Genomic DNA, 20,299 nt, shown 5'->3' on the forward strand with positions numbered 1-20,299 from the left:
ACGACATATTATCCAAACACTGTTCGTATCAGTCGAAGCAGTCTCTCATTCTCGTGCTCGTGGTCAAGAAGCGCGGTCGAGGTCAGATAGGATAGGACAGAGTTTTCCATACTTCGATTACTTCCCCAGCAGCACAATGTACTGAAAGTCGAGTGCAATAGGGGTGGACGGTATGTGTCTTATCGATGTCCCTTAGTTTCACGAGTCTGTTCAAGGCCTTCCACCTACCCGTCCACCCCTATTGCACCCGACTTTCAGTACATTTTGCTGCTTGGGTTCACTCAATTGAGATACCATTTCCAACAACGAAATAACCACGCAGAAAGAATAACACTTTGTTTCTGCCCCCCGCGTTCCGAGAGTATTGATTGTGTTTGACCGCTCACTGCACTGTCACAATTCGTGAGATATAAAGGCAGTCGATCATTTCGAAAGACACGCAGCTTCTACCCTCTATACGGAACATGAAACACACTAAATCGTGTAGCTCCGCGCGCCTTTCATCCTCTAGCTCTGAAATGAGATTGAAGCGTGCGAACCTGGTCGAATCTCTAAAAAAATTCAAAGGCTCGTCAAAGCATTCGAACCCCGAGGTTCGAACTTTACGTTCCAAAAAGTACGCTACACAGCTATCCATAACGTGTGCATGTCACTATGTATCATCATCTCGAGCCAGCTGATGTGATTCACAATGCTCAGGCTCTCGTCACACTTCCCTCTCGCAAATGTCTGCTTGTGGATACAGTTGGAATAAGAAAATGTTCGCCAATTACCATGCGTATCTGTCTAATGACAACAGTACGAGCAAATATCGGTGATAGATGACGAGCGTCCTGTCGCTGAAGACTTCGTCGAGAAGCAGAAAGACCGACAAAACCTAAAGGAACACAGTCGACGCGTGCAAACAGAAAGTACCTGGTCAAACAAATGTAAAAACGCGTTGGCTTTATAAGAAGTTGACTTACCGCTTCAGGACGAACAGCAACGCCATGAACATAGAGTGGACTATCCTCTTGCTTGGCAGCGTTATGCTGACCCTGTCCTACGCAGAGAACGATGTCATACTCATGGACGACTTCTCGCCTACTGAGGTAAGGTCGAAGGAAACTGCACCCGAAATTTGAAGAATCTCAACCAAGTCCTGCACCCGTGGTATCAGGTGTAAAGAAGACCTAGTAAGCCGGTGACAGTATTCTAGTGCGTACTACCGGTGTACTACCGCTCGTAACGCAACGTCTTTTGCAATGTACTTTCGACCATCTCTAAAGCTTTGTTTTATTATTTGTTGTTTTGAGTCGTCATGAAGAACGTTTATGAGTAATATGAACGATGTCACGGATGGGGTATATGGGATGCGCGCTGTCGAATTTACGCATTTTCGGTAGACACCCCTCGCAAAAAGACTGTTGGGTGCGTTGCCCCAAATCACAATATGATGTACTTGCATGAGAAGATAGGGCATTTCGAGACGAACATAATGATGTAGGTTACTTTCGGGTCCCACAGTTGGGAGACGACTAGTGAGGTTCCGAAAACGTACCATATTTTACAAATGTGGCAACTTCTCGATGTTTTATCTCCTCAAAGATAAACCTTAGAATCTTCAGAACTCATAATGCAATGCTATCCACCTCTGACAATATGTGGAAAACAATTCTGCTGAATATGTCGAATAATTATGAAGATACGTGGCGTCAAACCTCGTACGAAGCGAAATGGTCAAAATGCCCACATCTGAATGATAATTCGTTAAAAAATAACCAATTATTTTCAACTACTTTCAGCGCCAATATGCCTCCTAAGGACAAGGTTTTAATATATGTTTGAAAGAAAAAATTGGAGAGGTCGACCGGATCACCCTGCCTGATTCGGCGTGGAATCACCCACCACGTAAACAACTTGAGCACATGAACGTACATAGACACTTTGAGTGCAAACACTCAGATACGAAAAGTCACAGCAGTTACACAAAAATCAAAAAGAAAAGGAAGTAAAATGAGAAAAAAAGAGCAAATTCGAAAAAAAGAAAGAAACAGAACCACCAGAAACAGAGGCACAGAAGTCAAAACTTACTATGAGCGCTTTTTCTTTCTTTTTTCTTTCTTTATCACATCACATCACATGGGAACGAGACCAAGTCGCGCAGCGCAAACTAGCTGTGATGCGCGGGTCGAGTACCCGAAACAGCAGACAAAACAAAAGGGGCGACCGTCTCTAGGGCCGCGAGCGAGCGCTAAATTCTTGATCGGGCATCAGAGTACCGCGTGCTGCATCTTCAGGACACCTGCTATCAAGGACACCACAGTCAGGGCCGTTGGGCGTGTCCTCCTTCCCTATCTTATGAAGCAGCCGAGTAGCATAGGGGACATTCCGGCGGAGCCGGTGGATAAGGCACTCCATGGAACGCGGAAGAGACTGAGGGGCGCGAAAACGTAACTCAGAGTCGATGGCAAACAGCAGACAGTACCGTGCGCTGCCAGGAAATCACAGGTTCCTATTCAGCCACTGCCGAATATTAAGCCGCTGTCTCGGGGTTCTTCAGTGTGGATCTATATCACCAGCTCTCTTGCTTCATAACTGTTCTATTAGTATCAATAAATTATTTAAGGTTACTTATTGAACCACCCTCGTACGCAGTGCAATCCGTGAACTATGTGAAGGAATCGGGCTTCGGCGACGTCTACCCCCATGCGCATTATGTCGATTTAACAGTGTCTAGCAACGCCTTGATTGCTCCACCGTGTTATCTTTCTGGTAGAGGTCTCTTCGTAAAAAACAATCTGTTCAATGCAGTTCACAGGCACATGGTATGTCTTACAAAGGACGGACCGCATCTACAATGACACCGCCTCCTGCATCAAGATTGATATCAAGCACACGGACGGACAGATCTACGAAATAAGGGCCCAGTACAAGGGTCCTGAGTAAGTAGGCTTAAGTCTCGTCCCTCCCTGAAGGCGAGGCTATGCTGCTCTTATGTGGGTGTAATGACGGTGTATTCTTAGGAGACAACTCTGTCTACATCTTATCCTGTCGTCTGCTAAGGAACATACTGTACCTTCGCTGCAGGATACTCCCCCACGTTTAGCAGTACCAACGCCATACTGAAAGCCTGTTTTAATGCCTCCTCTCACTTCATCACCACGTGGTTATTTTCGAGATGTCATCTGCAGCCAATCGACGCAGACCATTCCAAATACAGGCTTTCTGTGGCTACCAGTGGCTGCCCATACGGCTGATGGCGGTTAGTCCCCATAGCTACGGCTGCAAAAAGCACGGCCATGATCAGTCTTTCTAGCGATTTAGGCTGCGTCGGTACTGCACGAAAAGTCGCGACGCTAGCCGCTCGCGTTTACGTGGCACACCCAGATGGAACACTCTCCCCAGAGGACGTCCTAGTTAGATCCAAATGTCCCTGTCAGCACGCGGACGTCCTCCCATAAAATAGCATAAATGTAGGCGAGCTGGAGGAGGAACTCAAAAAGCCTCAGTTTTTTTTTCTTGGGGGGGGGGGGAGTGGAACGGACAGTCCTTCTGTGTCTCGTCCGTGCTCCCCTCCCCACCCAACAAAACAAAAACAAACAGAAAAAAAACTCGGGCGTTTTTACGGAGTAGAATATCTTCTATTCGTCTCGGGGTACATCGGTTTCTCTCATCGTCTCCATCTCCTGGGTACATCGAGGTTTGGGTGTCCTGAGGTTACCCTGGGAGAAACGGAAACGCACGATTGTGTAGCCAATTCAAAGAAAGTCAAACTGCTCAGGCGAAAGAGGTCTGCCCCGGCCAATTCTCGTTGTTTATTGTGTAGCACTGCACATGTTTGGGTTTCGATGGACCTGCTGAACGTCTCAAACCAAACGCAGTAGAAAACATAAACGTTCCGTCGATGGTGAGCTAATGCTCCCAGCAATTCCTTACTTCGGTGTTGGTTGTGTTCGTAGTCGAATTAAACTTAGACACCTCACCCTTCATTTTGATTCTAGGGCGAGCGGAACTCTCCAGTTTGCGTAAGCTGTGGTGCGTAGTTCTGTTGGACTACCCAAATCCGGGAACAAGAGAGACTGCACACATAGAGTCGGTGTAAGGAGGACTTACCTCCCTGGGTAGTTGTCCCACTTGATGACACTACATACAGCCTCCTGTGCCACAACCTTCTCTCCCCTCCTCCTTTCACCGTTCCCTCTTCTCCCTCCCTGGTGGCACCGAGCCGCCACCCCTGAGCAGGCTGACCGCACGCTCCCCCCCCCCAAAAAAAAAGTCATCACACCATCATATTTTTTTTAAGTTCCGTTTAGTATATAAATATTTTTTAGTTTCGTGTTAGCGCCGCGAAGCACCTGTGGCTATGAGCTCCGCAAATTGTCATGTAACCCCGCCCCCCCCCCCAATCGTTAACAGTCAGTTTCTACCCGACGGCATTGCGTATGGCAACGTGTCGACTCTGCCTACGATTAAGGTATATTTGGAATGCTCTATGATCGTCCCACCGACGAAGTCACTTTCGACGTCGGTTCTGTAATCGCGTACATCTCAAACCGCCCCGTCACCAAGATGGCCATTCTCCACGCACTTGCCCGCATCGTCGACACCTGGGTACTTGACCCCCTTCACTATATCCGCCCGCCCGTTTTGTTTCAATCTTTGTGAAGTCTCGGCTACGATTGGGATGGGACGCCTCGCTTGCCCCACAGCAACGCTCTGGTGGGACGGCATGGCGTTCGCAGTAACGAAACCTCAACACCATAAGCCTGTCTCGTCATCTGACATCGGTATCCGAACTCACGAATTCGTCTGGCGAGCTCCACGTCTTCGCTGACGCCAGTGCGCGCGCCAATAGCGCGTCACTTCTTACGATCGCCTCCCAAGGTCAGTGGAACCCCAGCTCTTCACATCAGCAAGGGTCGGGTAGCTCCGCTTAACAGCGTATCCCTTCCACGTCTTGAACTTATCGGATGTCTCTACACCGGAAGACTCGCTGATCACATCCGGCAACTTCATTTGCTCACATCTCTACCCACCTATTTTTGGACCGATTCTACAATAGCATTACATTGGATCGCAACCGACCTGTCGTCTATACCTGCTTTCGTTCAGCACCGCGTCACCAAAATCCAACACCTCTCCGCCGGTTACATGTGGCGTCATGGCCCCGGACGAGATAACCCTGCCGATCTTGTCACTCGCGGTGTCTGCTCAGCGTCTCCGACCCCCTATGGTGGCACGATCCGCACTGACTCCCCATGCAAACCGACTCTTGGCCTTCAGAGCCCCAAGCCCTGCTCCAGACCCCCAAGACGACGAATGCATGACAAAGGCCACAGTTTGCCCCACTCCTGGCTATTGCCGGGAGGCGTAATTCCAAAACACTACCCAGTGCAACAGACCGTGCTTTCTCTACTCTTAGCGGATGATAGGTGATGCTCTGGCAACCTACGTTGCCATGGCGACGCCGAGACGCCACTGCCTTCAGAGTGGTTTCAAATATCGTTGGAGGAAAGAATGCAGGGATCTTTCGTCAGCCGGTACCCTTCCACTTCTGCGGCCGAACTTTCTATAAGCTGTGTTAAATTGCAGATGTTGGCAGCGTAGTGCTTTCCAAGTGGACTGATTGTGTTAAATCAGGACCTGTGATTCGCGATGGAAAGAAGAATACTTCATCTTGGTATGGGGAGAGAGTGGTCAGCCAGTTTTAATGGCTTGGTACTCCTAAGGTGGAATACAAGCCGCGCATAGGCTGTCGACGAAGGCAGCCTTTTCATGTTCATTATTTGAATTGAACTGAGAAAAATGTGTCGTGCGTTCGGCACGTTAGCAGAGCCAGCAGGGCTGCGAAGACTCGTGGTGCTTGTAGTGTGATGATTTCCATCGAACTGAGATGATGGCGACATTTCGGGAATCGTGAATACATTCCTCAATGTTATAGGCGTGAAATGCACAGAAGGCTGATATCATTCAGGCAAACTGCTAGCGTAAATGGGATATACATGCGTGGGCAGAAAAACAGAATCAAAACGCAAAGGGGGATGCTTTCTTTAGTTATGATTTCATACCACACAAAGGGCACATATGTGGCAGTTTTAATTTCCAGTTGAGAATGATGCACCATATAAAGGTGTCAGTGGAAAGCGCCGACGTATGTTTCAGTATTGCTCTATAGCAACTAATTGCTGAGTATGTCTCAGGTATAATTTTGTGTACGACGCGCCCACTGCTCTCACACTGCTCGTCGCTTATTTATAAGTATCGCAAGCTGGAATTCGGTCAGCGAACATGTTCAGTTTTTTAGAGATAGCACCCAATCTGTGTGTATTTAAACAGAACAAGAAAAAAAAACGCAATCATGTAAGCTTTCTTGTTATCGGTGTTTATAGTTTCCGAGGTGTTACGAGATAGAGCAAGGATAAGTGACAGAGAAGTTATCTTGTCATTTTATTATGTTGTAAGCCAATTTAATCTTGTGGTACTGCAATTTGGTTTGGCGTTCATTTTTACCGTACTTCGAGAGGTCTCAAACATTGTAAACACCGAAAACCGAAAGGCGGCTGTTCGTGCTGACGTAACAGCGAAAATATAGTAAATAAAGAGACCACAAAAGTTCACAAGTTCTAAGCCAGAAGTTGTGGACCATTGCTCGTCATTTTACGCCACCACTACGTCTCTTGATACGATATATGTCTCAGCTGATATCTTGCACGGTTCACAGTTCAACATATCGCAGGACAGGAAATCGAGCCATTAAATTACAAATTACAAATTTTTCCCACTGGGTGCTCCACTTTATGTTTCTGATGTCATTGATGTAATCGTACGTACCAAATAAAAAACGAAACAAACAATGCAGACTCAAAAAATATCGCTGACGAGACATCAACTGGAAAGATATCTGTCTTTTCCTCCATCGATATTTGAACCCGGTGGAAATGCAGTAGCGTCTCGGCGTGGCCATGGTAACGCAGGTTGCCAGACGATCGGCTATCGCCCGCTAACACTGCGCGATCCGTTGTACAGGGTAGTGTTTCGGAATTACGCTGCCGGGAGTGGGGCCGGCTAGGTTTCCGGCTATATTTGACTTGAACCGCTACGCCACCCTCAAGGTTGGTCCTCACTGGTGTGTTTGACGCACAGGTATCCGTTCCGTTGGCACGCATCCTCAGTGCTCAACGCAGCGAAATTCGTTGACATGTTGTTCTCACTGCCGGACCTAAGTCCGTCGGTTGACGGTGGTTGGCACACGTGGTCGACGAAGCGCACCAACGTGTGTGCGTGGGGGGGGGGGGGGGGGGATATGTTTAATGCAAAGTAAAAAAAGAGAAGGGAAAGGTTAGCCACGGTGTGGGCTTGCTATTCCCTAAAGCTTTCAAGCAAACAAAGGAATATACAAACAGCTGGGATACAGAAAATTATGAAAAAAATACAGAAGCAACAGCTCCTTCACTAATCGTTGCGCATAGGACGTATCAGAGAATGCCCAGGAGTTTAGATTCCCGAAGGAATCGTGTTAGCGCAGACGTGACTTCAGCGTGCTGGGTAGGGCCAAGTAGCACCGCGAGGGAAAGCTCTCTGTAGCCTAGATGAGCAAGGCGGCGCCGGAGACTCGATCGGGGATCTTCGTACCGCTGGCAGACAATGAGGATGTGTGGCACATCGGCTTCTACGTTGCACGTTGGGCAAAGAGGTGATGGGTGCTGATTCATCTTAAATAGGAGGAGAGGAGTTCGTGCCACATTCAGCCGCAGCCGATGAAGCAACGATTCCTCGATGCGCGGGATGCGGCCATGCACAGCATATGCCATTAAAGGGTCAATGGATTTAAGGAATGCAGTGGTTCGTATAGCTTCTTGCTGAAAAAGCTGTGTGCGGTTGGCAGTGAAGCGGCGGATTTTCAGCTGGCACATAGAGTGCGCAAGGGGAAAGACAATTGGTTGCTCAGTGTCGTGGGCTTGCCGAGCAAGAGCGTCAGCATGATCATTGCCTGAAATTCAGACATGGCTCGGAATCCATTGGAACACCACTTCGTGTCCCAGCGATACAAGTTCGGAGTGCAGGGCGATGATCGTCGTGTAGGTGTCACTGATGACTGCGGCAGAGTAAGAGGCCAGCGCCTCCAGAGCCACTTTACTGTCGGTGAGGATCGACCAGGCCCTGGGCGCACATGTCTCAAAGGACATGCCTACGGCGTCTTGACTCTTTCATTGGGCTTGCACTATCACGTGGTGCGGAGCCCCTTTCGTAACCGCCATTCCCGCTGCAGAAAGCAGGAAGGCATAGGGAGTGCCAATGGCAAACTATACGACTGCGCTTGTTTCTGAGTCTCCCTGTCATTGTTTTATGCAAAAATTATTTGCTGCACGTTCGGGTGCGATACTCGGTATGGCGAAGGCAAGAACTTTTTGAGTTGGCTTTCATTGCAAGGGTATTTACAAGGGTACGCCACCATGTCAGCTTTGTGAAGGAAAGGCTAGGAAGGAAAGCATTCAGGGACTTTAGGTATAACCGGTAGCACCCCGATTCGTCCAAATGTTTATTTCGTCCAAGTATTCACAACGTCCAAGTACTCAGCACGTCCGAAAAAAATTGGACATAGTGGGCATTGGACGAACTGAACCAAAGGGGGGAAAACTTGACCAACTCGTCCAAATAACCGTACCGCCCAAACGCTTGTTTCGTCCGAAAAGGGAGGGGGGATCTCCGAATGCGAGTGAACAATTGCTTCGTTTACGATTGAAGTTAGGATTTAAACATTCACACCGAAAGATGCCATGCCATACACTAAGTAAAACGAAAAACAAATGCTCAGCCTGCTCAGTTTATTTATTTTTCTTTCTTTCTTTTTTTTTCTTCATTCCAACAACTGACTTATTAGTTGAAGGTAAGATTTAAACATTCCCACTGAAAGATGTTATACACCGAGTAAAACGAGAAACAAATGCTCAGCCTGCTCCGTTTAGTTTTTTTTCTTTTTTTTCCTTTGAACAACTAACTTATTAGTAGGGTTTGTGGTTTTCGGCATTTATTTTCAACCCCATTCGGGGGGTGTTTATCGGCATTTATATTGGGGACTATAAATAGGATTTTTTCGGCATCTATATTCCGCCCAAAAAATAAATGCCCGAATACGGGCATCTATTTATTTCGCATGAAGGAGAGCCTATTTTGCGGGCGAAGTAACAACGAACCGAAAAGAAGTGAATTGATTCATGGTTTCATTAACAATGTCTTTTATTGCCTGTGCCAAGCCAGCAAACAATGAGACTACCTCTTGTTGTAATAGATGCAAGCGTACATCATCATGCTCGCATCTGTCATAGCGGCTCGCTCCTTGCGATTAATAACACGCAGTTTAGAGAACCCGCGCTCAACATTGGCGCTAGAAACAGGAATAGCCAGTATGCTTAAGGCGCACTGCGATAACAAAGGCTATGTGCTGGAACGGGTCGTCCAAAACTGAATAGGAGATATATCCACCTGAGGGGCAGGGCATGCAGCATATTCGAAAAACTCGCGCTTTATATGATACATACGAGATTCATCAACAGAGCTGAGGTCATCCTCCTATAAGCGCTTACGCACAACGAAACAAGGGCACAGCCCGAAGATAATGCCACGCTCGAGAAATAGTCGACAAAGGGAGATTCCAAGGGGATTTCCTTTTGCGGTTCCAGAAATGGCAGCTGTAAGGATACGATAAATTCGGATTTTTTCGGAATATTCCGAATCTGAAAAAAATCATTCGGGAGGTGTTTTCCGGCATTTTTCGGAAAATGCCGAAAACCACGAACCCTACTTATTAGTTAGCATGGCCCAGCAAGTGGGACATGCGCTGCAGGTATGCCTTGATGACATGAGCAAACTGCTCTGTTACGTCTGTGAAGGGAGCTTCGTTTCCCAGCATCATTTCCCCTGAGCTGTATTTTCCGTACGCCCATGAGAAGGAAGAGCGAGCCTCTTGTATCGTCTCCTGCTTGGCGAAGCCCCGTTCAACAGCAGCCGAATGCGTACCTCCAAATGGCGGTAAGAAGCATGAATACAAAGAGAGCAAGCGAGGAAGTATATATGCTATATTCTATTAATTATCATGATGATGTTCCCTGATTATGCGAATTTGTTGCTTACCTGGTTGTGCTTACATTGTGTATGGTTGACTCAAATTCGACGAGGAACTTCGAAAACGTCATGTGGGGTTGGCTCTTGAATTTCATGCGCAGCGAATTATGCCACCCTTCGGCGTGATTGTTTGTGCGGAGATCGTCCTCATCCGCAAACTAATTCCAGAGATGAACGTTGGTAAGCCACTGCCGCTCGAAGTAGTCTACGTTGTAGAGGAGGTGGAGTTCCTCTACATGAGCCCCGACCGGCGATGATGGTATGCCACGGAGAGGCGATGACGGTGGCCTATCTCCATGGCCGCGCCGGTGGAACTGAGGCAGGTGCTCCAGGCGCGTGGCCATCTTCGTCTTTGTCCACCGGCCGCTACATCACTCCCCCCCAAAGACGCGGAGCGGTGATAAAGCAGATGATGTCCGCGACTTCACTGGAGGAGGGCAGCGAGGGCGACCGTGGTTAGCATGCACGGTTGAATATGATGACGGCACTGCAGACGGTGGCGAAGCATCACAGCTGATGAGTTATCACATCCGGTAGCCCGAGAAGAGCGAGGAATCGTGTGAGGCGCTGGGGAAGTGGAGGTCCTGGGGTGCCGCTACCAGCACGGGAGCCGAAGCTCTGAGAGTCCCAGAGGAGGAGAGGGTGAGGCTGTGTGAGCCGTTGAGAGATGCCGAGACGCCGGCTGAAGCGTGCCGTGGCGTCGGCTGCCGCGACTGCCGCGACCGGCAGGTGAGCGCGAGGCTCGAGTGTCGCGGCCGGCAGTGAAGGAGCGCCGGGGTGCGGTGAACATCGGGCTGAAGTGATGGTTGATGAAGCTGTGAGGCGCGTGTGTGCGCCGGAGGGATGTGCTTCGCAATACGGCGTCTGCAGTACAGCTGTGGTCTTGCCGAGCAGAAGAAGTCTTTGGAAATGTGACCAGTTCGTGGCGTGTGGATGAGACGGTTCGAAGGAGTCGAGTCGCAGTTGAATGGTCCGGTCGTTGCGTGAACGCAGGGCGTCGTAAGGTTGATTGGCTTCCAGGATGGGGTGCTCAGCACCATGCCGGTGAAACTGTTGCGAAATTTGGGATGGTTGAAGAGACCGAATTGTTTACCGAACTGAGGTGTTCGTAGTTCGGGTCACCAAATGTAGAGGAGGTGGAGTTCCTCTACATGAGCCCCGACCGGCGATGATGGTATGCCACGGAGAGGCGATGACGGTGGCCTATCTCCATGGCCGCGCCGGTGGAACTGAGGCAGGTGCTCCAGGCGCGTGGCCATCTTCGTCTTTGTCCACCGGCCGCTACAACGTAAAGGCAAAGGACCGCAAGCTTCCTTTCAGATCCCTAGATGTTTCCAAGAAAGATCACTGACATTGGGGAACGCGGTACTTAGCGAGAACACAGTTATAGAAAACAACACATCGTTAACTGGACGGTCACTGTAGGTCAGCGGTCCTGTGAACGGGTTTGTGTTTTCTGTGATTCCCCGTTTGATCGATAATTCATTTGCTTTCATGAATACAGTCACCTGCCATTTACCCAGTGTCAAAATGGCCTGTGCTTTCATGAATGCAGCCAGGCAGTCGCCTGCCGAAAGGAGCAGAGCCTTTGGGAATTCCCCCATTTGGACGAAATGGGCTATTGGACGGTACGGGTATTGGACGCGCTGGGCAAGTTTCTCCTCGCCTGTTCATTTCGTCCAAGTGTTCAGTACGTCGATTTTCTTCGGACGAATTAAATATTTGGACGTTGTGAGTACTTGGACGAAATAAACGTTTGGACGAAATGGGGCGTAACCGGTATAACCACGGTCCATTGATACTCTCTCTGGTCACGAAACTCCGCCGGCGAACAATAGGTCAGGTTTGCAAAGGGCGAACCGCCGCCGCGCGGAGGCGCGCGCGTCGCTACTTGGGGAGAAAACGCCAGCTGATACGGGGATACGGGTAAATGCCACTTCTTCTGCCTGCGTTTTGACCAGTGTAGACGCTTCTTCCTGAAATCCACGTGCACCCTTAGACTGTGAATAGATTTCGGCTAATCTATGCATGCCGCAGACGTGTTGTGTCCCGGTGTGTCGCTCGGGATATGATAATTCTGGTGAAAAGGTATCGTTTTTCGCGTTGCCGATTGATACCATCAAGCGAGAGAAGTGGAAGCGTTCCATACCTCGGAAAGAAGACTCGCGGTTCAGCTTCGAGTTAAAGTGGACACGCGTGTGCGAGAAGCACTTTGACGCATCCCACATCGTCAGAGCGGACGAATTCCTCGTGACACGGGTAGCTCTGAGTGGCACCGCAAGCAAAGCGAAGGTCACCATGCCTCGCGATAGGTCACAGCTGCGTCATGAGGCCGTGCCACGAATTTTTGACGGGTGTCCGCAATACTTGAGCCGTACAGTTAATGTAGGAAGACTCTAGAGAACGTACTTGGCGCGCCGTCAATGGGATTCTCCTATCCCCGAGCGTGACCGCCCGGGCGCAGCCATTCGTTGGTCATGGACAGTGTTAGTGGACGAATTTCAGCCCCCTAACTACAGCGGAACTGCTCCGTTTGTTGCCAACCCTGTGCAGTCACGTGGGATGACAAACGGGGGAACGAGCCGACGGAGGCAACGGCGTCCACCGTTGGAAGCGATGCCAGCCGTGTAATTGCGTTTAGTACGCACGAAGCTTCGGGATACATGCAGAATTGAGTAGTGGTATCGGAATCACAAGGTGAACGTTGCCATATCAAACGTGAATCATATACAGGGTGTGTGCAGAAAAACGTGACCCGCATTTAGGCACATAGCTTGTTGCCTACCTAACTAACGAACTTCCGGTGGCGCATGATGGCGCATTTATGCGTGCGAAATCTGCAGAAAAATTGTGGAAGCCATACTCAGCTTAAAAAATAAACGGAACAACGAAAACATCGGCTTCCGTGCATCCGAATAGGGCAACATGGTGGACAACAGGGTGTATGTAAAAGGGCAACATGGTAGACGTAGGAGAGTTGTGTTCAAGTACCGCTAGGGGAGCTACCGGTGCATAAATCGAAACGATGCCCCACATGGATGCCCATACCCCTAGCGGTGCCTATGAACATAACTCTCCTGAGACCGAAATGCACTACCACGCACTGTGATGACCGCCCTATTCTAATGCATGGAAGCCTATGTTTTCGCGCTCTGTTTATTTTTTTACACTGAGTATGGTTCCAGGATCTTTTTGTAGCTTTCGCACGCATAAATACGCCGTCGTGCGCCACCGGAAGTTCCTCGGCTAAGTAGACAACGAGTTACATGTAAAAATGCGGGTCATGTTTTTCTGCACACACCCTGTATTACCTATGAGATTACCTGCGACACCGCCAACCCTTTGGTTTCCACCGACACGGATGAAGACGTTTACCGCCTATGACGTGTTGAAGTGGCGTTTGTATGCTTTGCGAGGGAAATCAATAAAGCGTTAACCATCGTAACGAATGTAAGCATGTATTTCCGAAGGCAACAGAATTCCAAAGATGAATGCACACAGCATGATACACAGTAAACCGCCATTTTCATGCTGCTCTGCGAACCAACGGGAACCGGAAATGGCAAAAACGAAACCACTCGACATTCCATGCTCTGTCGAGTTTCTGTCTGATCCATGGTCTGTCGAGTTTCGTGATAATAAAGTGACGAACGAACGGCAGCACACAAGCAAGTGTTGTAGTGGGAAAATATTCACTGCTTATTTGTTTAACGAATACATATGAGATACGCACACAGTAGGCCGAATTTAGATAGCAAGTGATAAATTTAGAAAAACGAGCACGTCAAGTTTAGCGGAATGAAGCAGCCAACGGAAGGCAACGCCTTCCATGATCAACGGATGGCAGCTCCCGTGTGGTCACGCTTTTTTGAGCGAGTCCGACCCCCCTGACTTGAGCACCGCAAAGCCTAAAAGTCGTGCAACGAGGAGGCTGCCAGCAGCGAAACCGTCCTCGAAAAGAAAACGGGCGAGTAGTGGTGGTACAAGCTCGGCGCTTCTCATCGACGTTGGAACAGGAGAACTCTGCGTTCAAGACAGACAGCTAGGCACATCACAACAGAATGTGCGTTGCTATTCATAGAAACCCGTTGAAACTTGTCTGTTGTAAACACATGACTGCAATGCAGCCAACAAGAGGCCATAATAAGACGCATTCATGAATTTATCTTTTCTAGCCTGCAGTGAAACCTGCAACAATTCCTGTCGGATTGATTCACATGTGTGCATAAAAGCAAAACTTGACCGAATAAAGCGGAAGCTATGGGAGACACAAAAGAAACAGTACACCCTGCAGAGAAAGTTGGCACAGCTAGGTCCGTGCAACCTTCAAGATGTCACATGTACCTCACATGTAGTCACACGTCCGGGTGCTAGCGCTGGATGCAGTGCGCACTACATCCAGATAACAGCTGAAGTGCTTAATTTGTGTGTGTGTGTGTGTGTGAGATGTCGGCTGCACTTCTTTTCCCGCGAAAAGAACAAGAAGCTTAACCACGCGCCCACAGCTCCCCATAGAACCCATAGTTTGAGATAATTCAGGCAACACTGGACATACGACCAATGAAAATGCGTCGTGATGCCTAGCAGCCAACCAATCAGCAATCTCTCAGTTTGGCTCGGCTTTCGGCCGGCCTTGGCTGCCATTGACTTCTACTGGTTTTCATACCTGGCGCCCGTTATTCCAAAATAACTAAGACATTTTTGATCGGCGAAATACATATTTATTGATGCAACGTATAAACTCAAATGTTTGACTCATATATTCACCGTGCGTACAGGACGTTTCGTTCCTTGAATAGACAGTAACCAAACCAAGTTCGAACTTGCAAAGCACACATACAGTCTACTTCTGGAGGCGAGCGAAGTCCACGAGTGCGTGCGTTTCACAGATGAGCATCTTCTTCTCATTCTGGCGATGCACCGTAGGTCACACAGTCACGGGAAATACTTTTGTCGTACGAACACTCTCTTCTTAGTCACTGTATTTGAAAATGCGACAGCGCTCGAAAGTGTTCCTCAGGCGTCAGCTCACCATGCACTCCAGTTCCGACCCGGCAAGAATGTCCGTAGGTTGACACTTTATCGGAGATCAGTACATGGCCAGAGTCACTATAGCTCACGAAGAAACCCGCGCGTACACTTCCTCTTTGGTAGTTGTGGTCAACCGACATCGGCGAGCCGCGGAGACGCAGCGTACTTGCTTGGAGCTGCCCGCTTGGCCGACTGCCCGCGAAAAGTGAGCTGTCACATATTTCCGAACTTTATCAACCAATCCCGGAGCGCGCATCCTCCTTTGGCCAATGGGCATCCGTCATGATGCCTGACGATGTAATACCACGTGACTGTGACGTGATTTTATTTTTCTACTGCCGCAAATGCGGGGAGCTGTGGAGGCTTAACCTGGCTACTCCCAAATCACGCCTGCTGCAGGTGGCAGGAAAGATTCACCACTGACGGTGAACAGTGTAAATAAGTCTGGCCATCCAACGTCGTAAGACATTTGGTCATTCCATGAGTTACCCTGGAACATTGTTTATGCCGATTATCATAATTGATGATGTAAAGCCCAGTCATTCACGGCCAATGATGTTCTGTGATATAAAGTCCTCATTGCCAGTGCCACTGACTCTGATCACTGTTGTTGCGCGATTCATAAAATTTATAATATAATCATAAAATGTAGTTAATTAGAACCTCCATGGTGTGGGAACCACGTTGCAATAGCAGTATTGTGGAGTTCTGCTATACCTAAAATAGTAAATCTGCAATAAATGATGATTGGGTGCATTGCTGTAGCGCAGGTGGAGTCTTCATTTTTTCATACATCAAACGCGATCGAAACGCGTACAGTAAAGCGTGTCGATGAGATAAATGCGGCGTTTTTAAGTGACAAATCACGTACCGAATCGTTAACGCTATAAACGCCGCTGCAAATTTGAGGTCAGTCCCATTTGAACGTCGGTATGTGAAAGCAATTGCTCGCTGAAAGTCCTCCTACGTCCGCAGATGATTATACTGCTCAGAGAGCTATATACCGCTGCACACGCGTACACGTGCAAAATAAAACAAAATTCAACTACGCTGAACAACGTTATTTGGTTTGTTGTGCCCAAAACCACCCAAAACGGCCAGCTCAGCCAACGCGCGAACGTACGGGTACGATGCGCCAGACGCGACCGTCACCCCCTGCTGCTTATGCGCGCGCCACCGCGCGGCAGCTCCGGTCCCTAGGCTAACTTTCCGGCGGAGTTTCGTGACCAGAGAGAGTATGAAAGGACCGTGGTATAACTGCAGAGTAGAAACTGTCGTTCTACCAGCTTTGGTCGGAAATTCTACCTCTTTTTTTTTTTCGTCGTGTGGAGCCGGAAAAAAAAAAAAAAGATTGCGAAAAACGTCGTCTCGAGGCGCGCAAATTGTCGGCCGAAATCAAGTCTTTCCAAATTATTGCAAGATGCGGCGGAAGGAAAACGTGACCCGCCGCTTCCTGTTTCCTTCTCGCCCTCCATTTGGATAACTTTGCGTTGCAACCATGCTGCCGTTACCAGCAGGAGCTTGGAAAGGGAAAGTGAAAGGGCAAGTACATGGCCTCCTCGCATCGCTTCTATCGGTGATCTGAGAGCGGCTGGCAATTTGCGCGCCTTGAAGCGATGGTTTTCGGATTTTTTTTTTTTTTCAGCTAACCTATAACCATTGCAGTAGTGAATGTATTTTGTAATGGTATGGGTAAACGCGGCATGCGCTTTCTGTTTCCCTAAAAAAGACAAAAAAGAACGCGAGGTTGACTTGTCAAATTTTGGAGTTCCATTGGGAAAATCCAATTTCTCGCGAATTAAATTGATAAAAGTGCTCAGAAGTCATCGCAAAACCTCCCCCGATATAAACGGCCTTGACCCCGTGGTGTTCAGACAAGTAAATTCTTAATACGATTTCTTTTTCTTTTTTACGTTTGGTGAAACACCCTGCATGCCGTTCAGCTTCCTCGTTGTGCTCATGTCGTGGTCAAAAGTTGCGAGAACTACTTTATACTGATAGTGACACATTTCTGCTCCAGTTGTCTCTCACGCGCTGTGTCCAGTACATCCGTGTCGTATCGTTTAGCGCGGCGCTTCTGGTCCTGCAGATATCATGAAGTGCAGGTTTAACATATTCATTTGTCGTACTTTTTCTCTCGGTTATCTTGTTCTGTATACGTTTGCTTATTTGTGTACTTGTATCTTCAGAGGCCAAAAACGGGAGAAGACGTTGACCATTGTGGATGATGCGGATCATCCAGCTCAATTCTACTTCGTGGATGATGGTATATTACCATTCGCTTACCTCGCTATGGATGAGTTTTCAGGAATGCATTAAGATCGTTTTAAAGGGGCAGTGTAAGACACACTCAAAAGGTTCCACGGGAAACAGCAGACGTTCTTACGCAAAAAGCAATCATCGCAACTGACATGTAGCGTGAGAGAGCCAGAGAGATATCTTTGATATGCGCGTCCTCTAAAAACCCCTCAACCTATTCAGAGAGCCCGTAGGGGTGAGATTGAATTCACGTGGGGAGAACCTCATGGGAGTGCAGCCAGAGATACGAGGACTCGCAAAAAAATTCCAAATTTGGCGAAAATCTGTTGTTCTTGCTGCTGCTTTTTTTGCGGGGGAGGGGTTTTCTTCTGCGTTGGAAAACTGCCCGAAATTTCCAATCTCTAAAATAAAGTAACCAAAAGTATAAAGTAACTTGGCAGAATATAATGCACAAACGAATCCAAAATTTTCTCTTTAGTCGTTCGAGTCCACTATTGCACTTGTGCTTTTAACAAGAGGTAATCTGTTCAACACTGTACATTCTTCGCATTGGAATAAAAACGCGGGATATCCTAAGTGTTACTTGAGCTTTGAACGATCGTGCTCTTACGTTTATTAGTCACTGATCAATAAAAATGTTCTCCAGATGTCTCTTTTTTTTAATTCTTCCTGAAATAACAACCTTACAAAGGCGCCCTCCATTTCAATAAGTCAAAATTCCCGGCAATTTTACATCTCCACATAACAATTTTTCATGTGGTAGTTCTAGTCAGGCCTTGCACGAGTGCTTACATTGGCCTCAACTTCTTATATTTTGTAAGTGGTAATATAATAGTAGTGGTAATAATAATAGTGGTAAGTGGTAAATATAATATTTCGCAGTTGGTAATGCAGGAGCGAGAAGCGAAAGGAAAGCTCCCCGCCTCCTCTGTATAGCAAAAAAAGAACTCACATTTTTACCAATAAAAAAATACGTGTGAAAAAAAATGCTCAAAAGTGTACTCGCCAACTTTTTGCATTAAGTGTCCGACGTCTCTATGTGCCACACTCTCATATCGACCAAACGGTATTCTTGCTACAAATTAAATTGTCTCGTGCACATTAAGTATAATCTTTGTGTCGCATTGTAACGATGATACTGAGAGGAAGAAATGGTATTTGGTTTCAGATCAAAGGAATATTGCCATGAGCGTCCTGGGAACGGATTATAAGAACTGGGGCTTCTGCTACGGTTACATGACAGAAGGAGGTAAGAAGGTATCTTTATTTCTAACTAGGACAAATCAAGAGAAGTTTGCGAAACACGTCTCACTATTTCCGTAGCACCTGCTGAAGGCATTTTGTCAACCAAATGAAATTTATCGCAAGTACGGTCTGTACTGACAAACCATCTGAAGATTCTCTAAATGACCACTGGTGAGCTAACTAACGAAAAGTGAAGCAGCCAAAATTTTCACGTGTAACTTTGACTTGGAACAGCTCTTGAACAGGAACATTGCTAAGCAGGAAGTTTTCAACATACCCTTTAACCAAACCGCTATTCAGAGCCGCAGCAATATTATGCATAATTTTGTTGTAGCTCCGTACAGCTCACTTGGAACGAGCGGAATCATTCAGGTCGTTTGTTCGAGGGATTGTGAAGCCTTGGCATTAGAGTTGTAGTAGTACATGAGCTGGATGGGGCGCTGAAGCAGGGCCGGCTGGCCCTGGGGCGCCTCCACTTTTTTTAGGGCTTATGGATATCCCAAGTTGCTTGGGTAACAGGGGTTTCCACAGGTAATCCCAGGTTGTCCCAGATAAACGTAAAAGACGGTTCTTTGCAGCCATGTGAACCTGAGTTTCACAGCGAGGAGGATAATAGAAGCGAAGAAAATGAGTACCGCGCATCCAGAGACTCATACGGCTCTCACATCACAGCCCCCGCCGCCGCCAGTGAGACAGAGCACGAGAATGTCACGTGCTTACGGCTGCCAATGGGAATGGAGGCAGCTCTGAACTCTGTGACGTCTGCGCTTTCCTCGGGAGTGGGTTCGAGGGCTTGCGTCTCGCTAAGTACGACACGTAGAAGAATAGTTCTTTTTTCCTCAGTATTCTGGCATGCAGTACAGTGCGTCCATGATGTAACGAATCACATCTATGGAAGTATCCCGCTGTCTTTTAAAATGTACAGAATGCCTTTAGTGCTTCATTTTCTTGTTTCTGCGTCGGCCACCTTCCAATGACCTTGCAGAAGGAGAAGGTTCTGCTATTGACAGCCGGTAGGGTCTGTCATCAATTCAAGAAACCTTGGTACCATATTTTCAACAGTAAAAATTATAGAGGGACGACTCTGGTATGATGTTACCTTTTCCTTTTCTCAGCCAAGACGTATGGTGTCGTGTCACGTCAGATGGAGTTACCCCCAGACTGCGTGGACGAGATGAAAAGCGTCGTGGACAAAAACGGCGTCGTCCTTCCGTTCAGTGCTGTCCCGCAAGATAACTGCTGAACGTGTACACCACGTGTACTGTTAAACGCTGAACTGCTGACCGCGTACAAAATAAAGAAAATCGTTTCTGTGTCATGTATGTTTTTTAATTATCCTCTGGTGCCTAACCCGTTCTGCAGGAGACGGATGCGCATGTGGATGAAGACACTACTCGGTGTACCCACCCAGTGTCTCTGTGACATTGCTAGTTCGACTATGTTTTCCCTTGTTGCTATTGTCGCACATCATCATAATCATATCATCATCACCACTACTACCATCAGTCTTCATTCTGTTCACGAGCACAACGGAGGAGGATAGGTGTCACCCCCGACGACATTCACGCCAACGACGTGATGCGTAACGCTGTGTTCTGTGACGCCAGCCTGTCCAACGTTAGGTCTTCAGAGCCAGCCAAAACCATTCGCATTGCCTGGG

At 47.9% G+C, this 20,299-nt stretch overlaps 1 protein-coding gene across 1 annotated transcript; it reads left to right on the top strand.

The window, feature by feature from the left end:
- Nucleotides 1-994: 994 nt before the first annotated feature.
- LOC135393255 (uncharacterized) lies at nucleotides 995-19,951 on the top strand. The gene is made up of 5 exons (XM_064623736.1): nucleotides 995-1,091; nucleotides 2,794-2,924; nucleotides 17,325-17,401; nucleotides 18,563-18,643; nucleotides 19,755-19,951. Exons 1-5 carry the CDS (start codon nucleotides 1,029-1,031, stop codon nucleotides 19,880-19,882), a joined length of 480 nt encoding a protein of 159 aa, XP_064479806.1. The 5' UTR covers nucleotides 995-1,028; the 3' UTR covers nucleotides 19,883-19,951.
- The last annotated feature ends 348 nt before the right edge of the window (nucleotides 19,952-20,299 follow it).

This window comes from Ornithodoros turicata, chromosome 4, assembly GCF_037126465.1.
Source record: "Ornithodoros turicata isolate Travis chromosome 4, ASM3712646v1, whole genome shotgun sequence".
Lineage (NCBI taxonomy): Eukaryota > Metazoa > Arthropoda > Arachnida > Ixodida > Argasidae > Ornithodoros > Ornithodoros turicata.

What these genes read in the sequence shown, in the direction of transcription:
- LOC135393255 (XM_064623736.1), top strand. Translation starts at nt 1,029, where the DNA reads ATGCTGACCCTGTCCTACGCAGAGAACGATGTCATACTCATGGACGAC. An exon ending in GCCCAGTACAAGGGTCCTGA is followed by an intron (nt 2,925 to 17,324) that starts GTAAGTAGGCTT and finishes TTGTATCTTCAG; the next exon opens with AGGCCAAAAACGGGAGAAGA. An exon ending in CGGTTACATGACAGAAGGAG is followed by an intron (nt 18,644 to 19,754) that starts GTAAGAAGGTAT and finishes TCCTTTTCTCAG; the next exon opens with CCAAGACGTATGGTGTCGTG.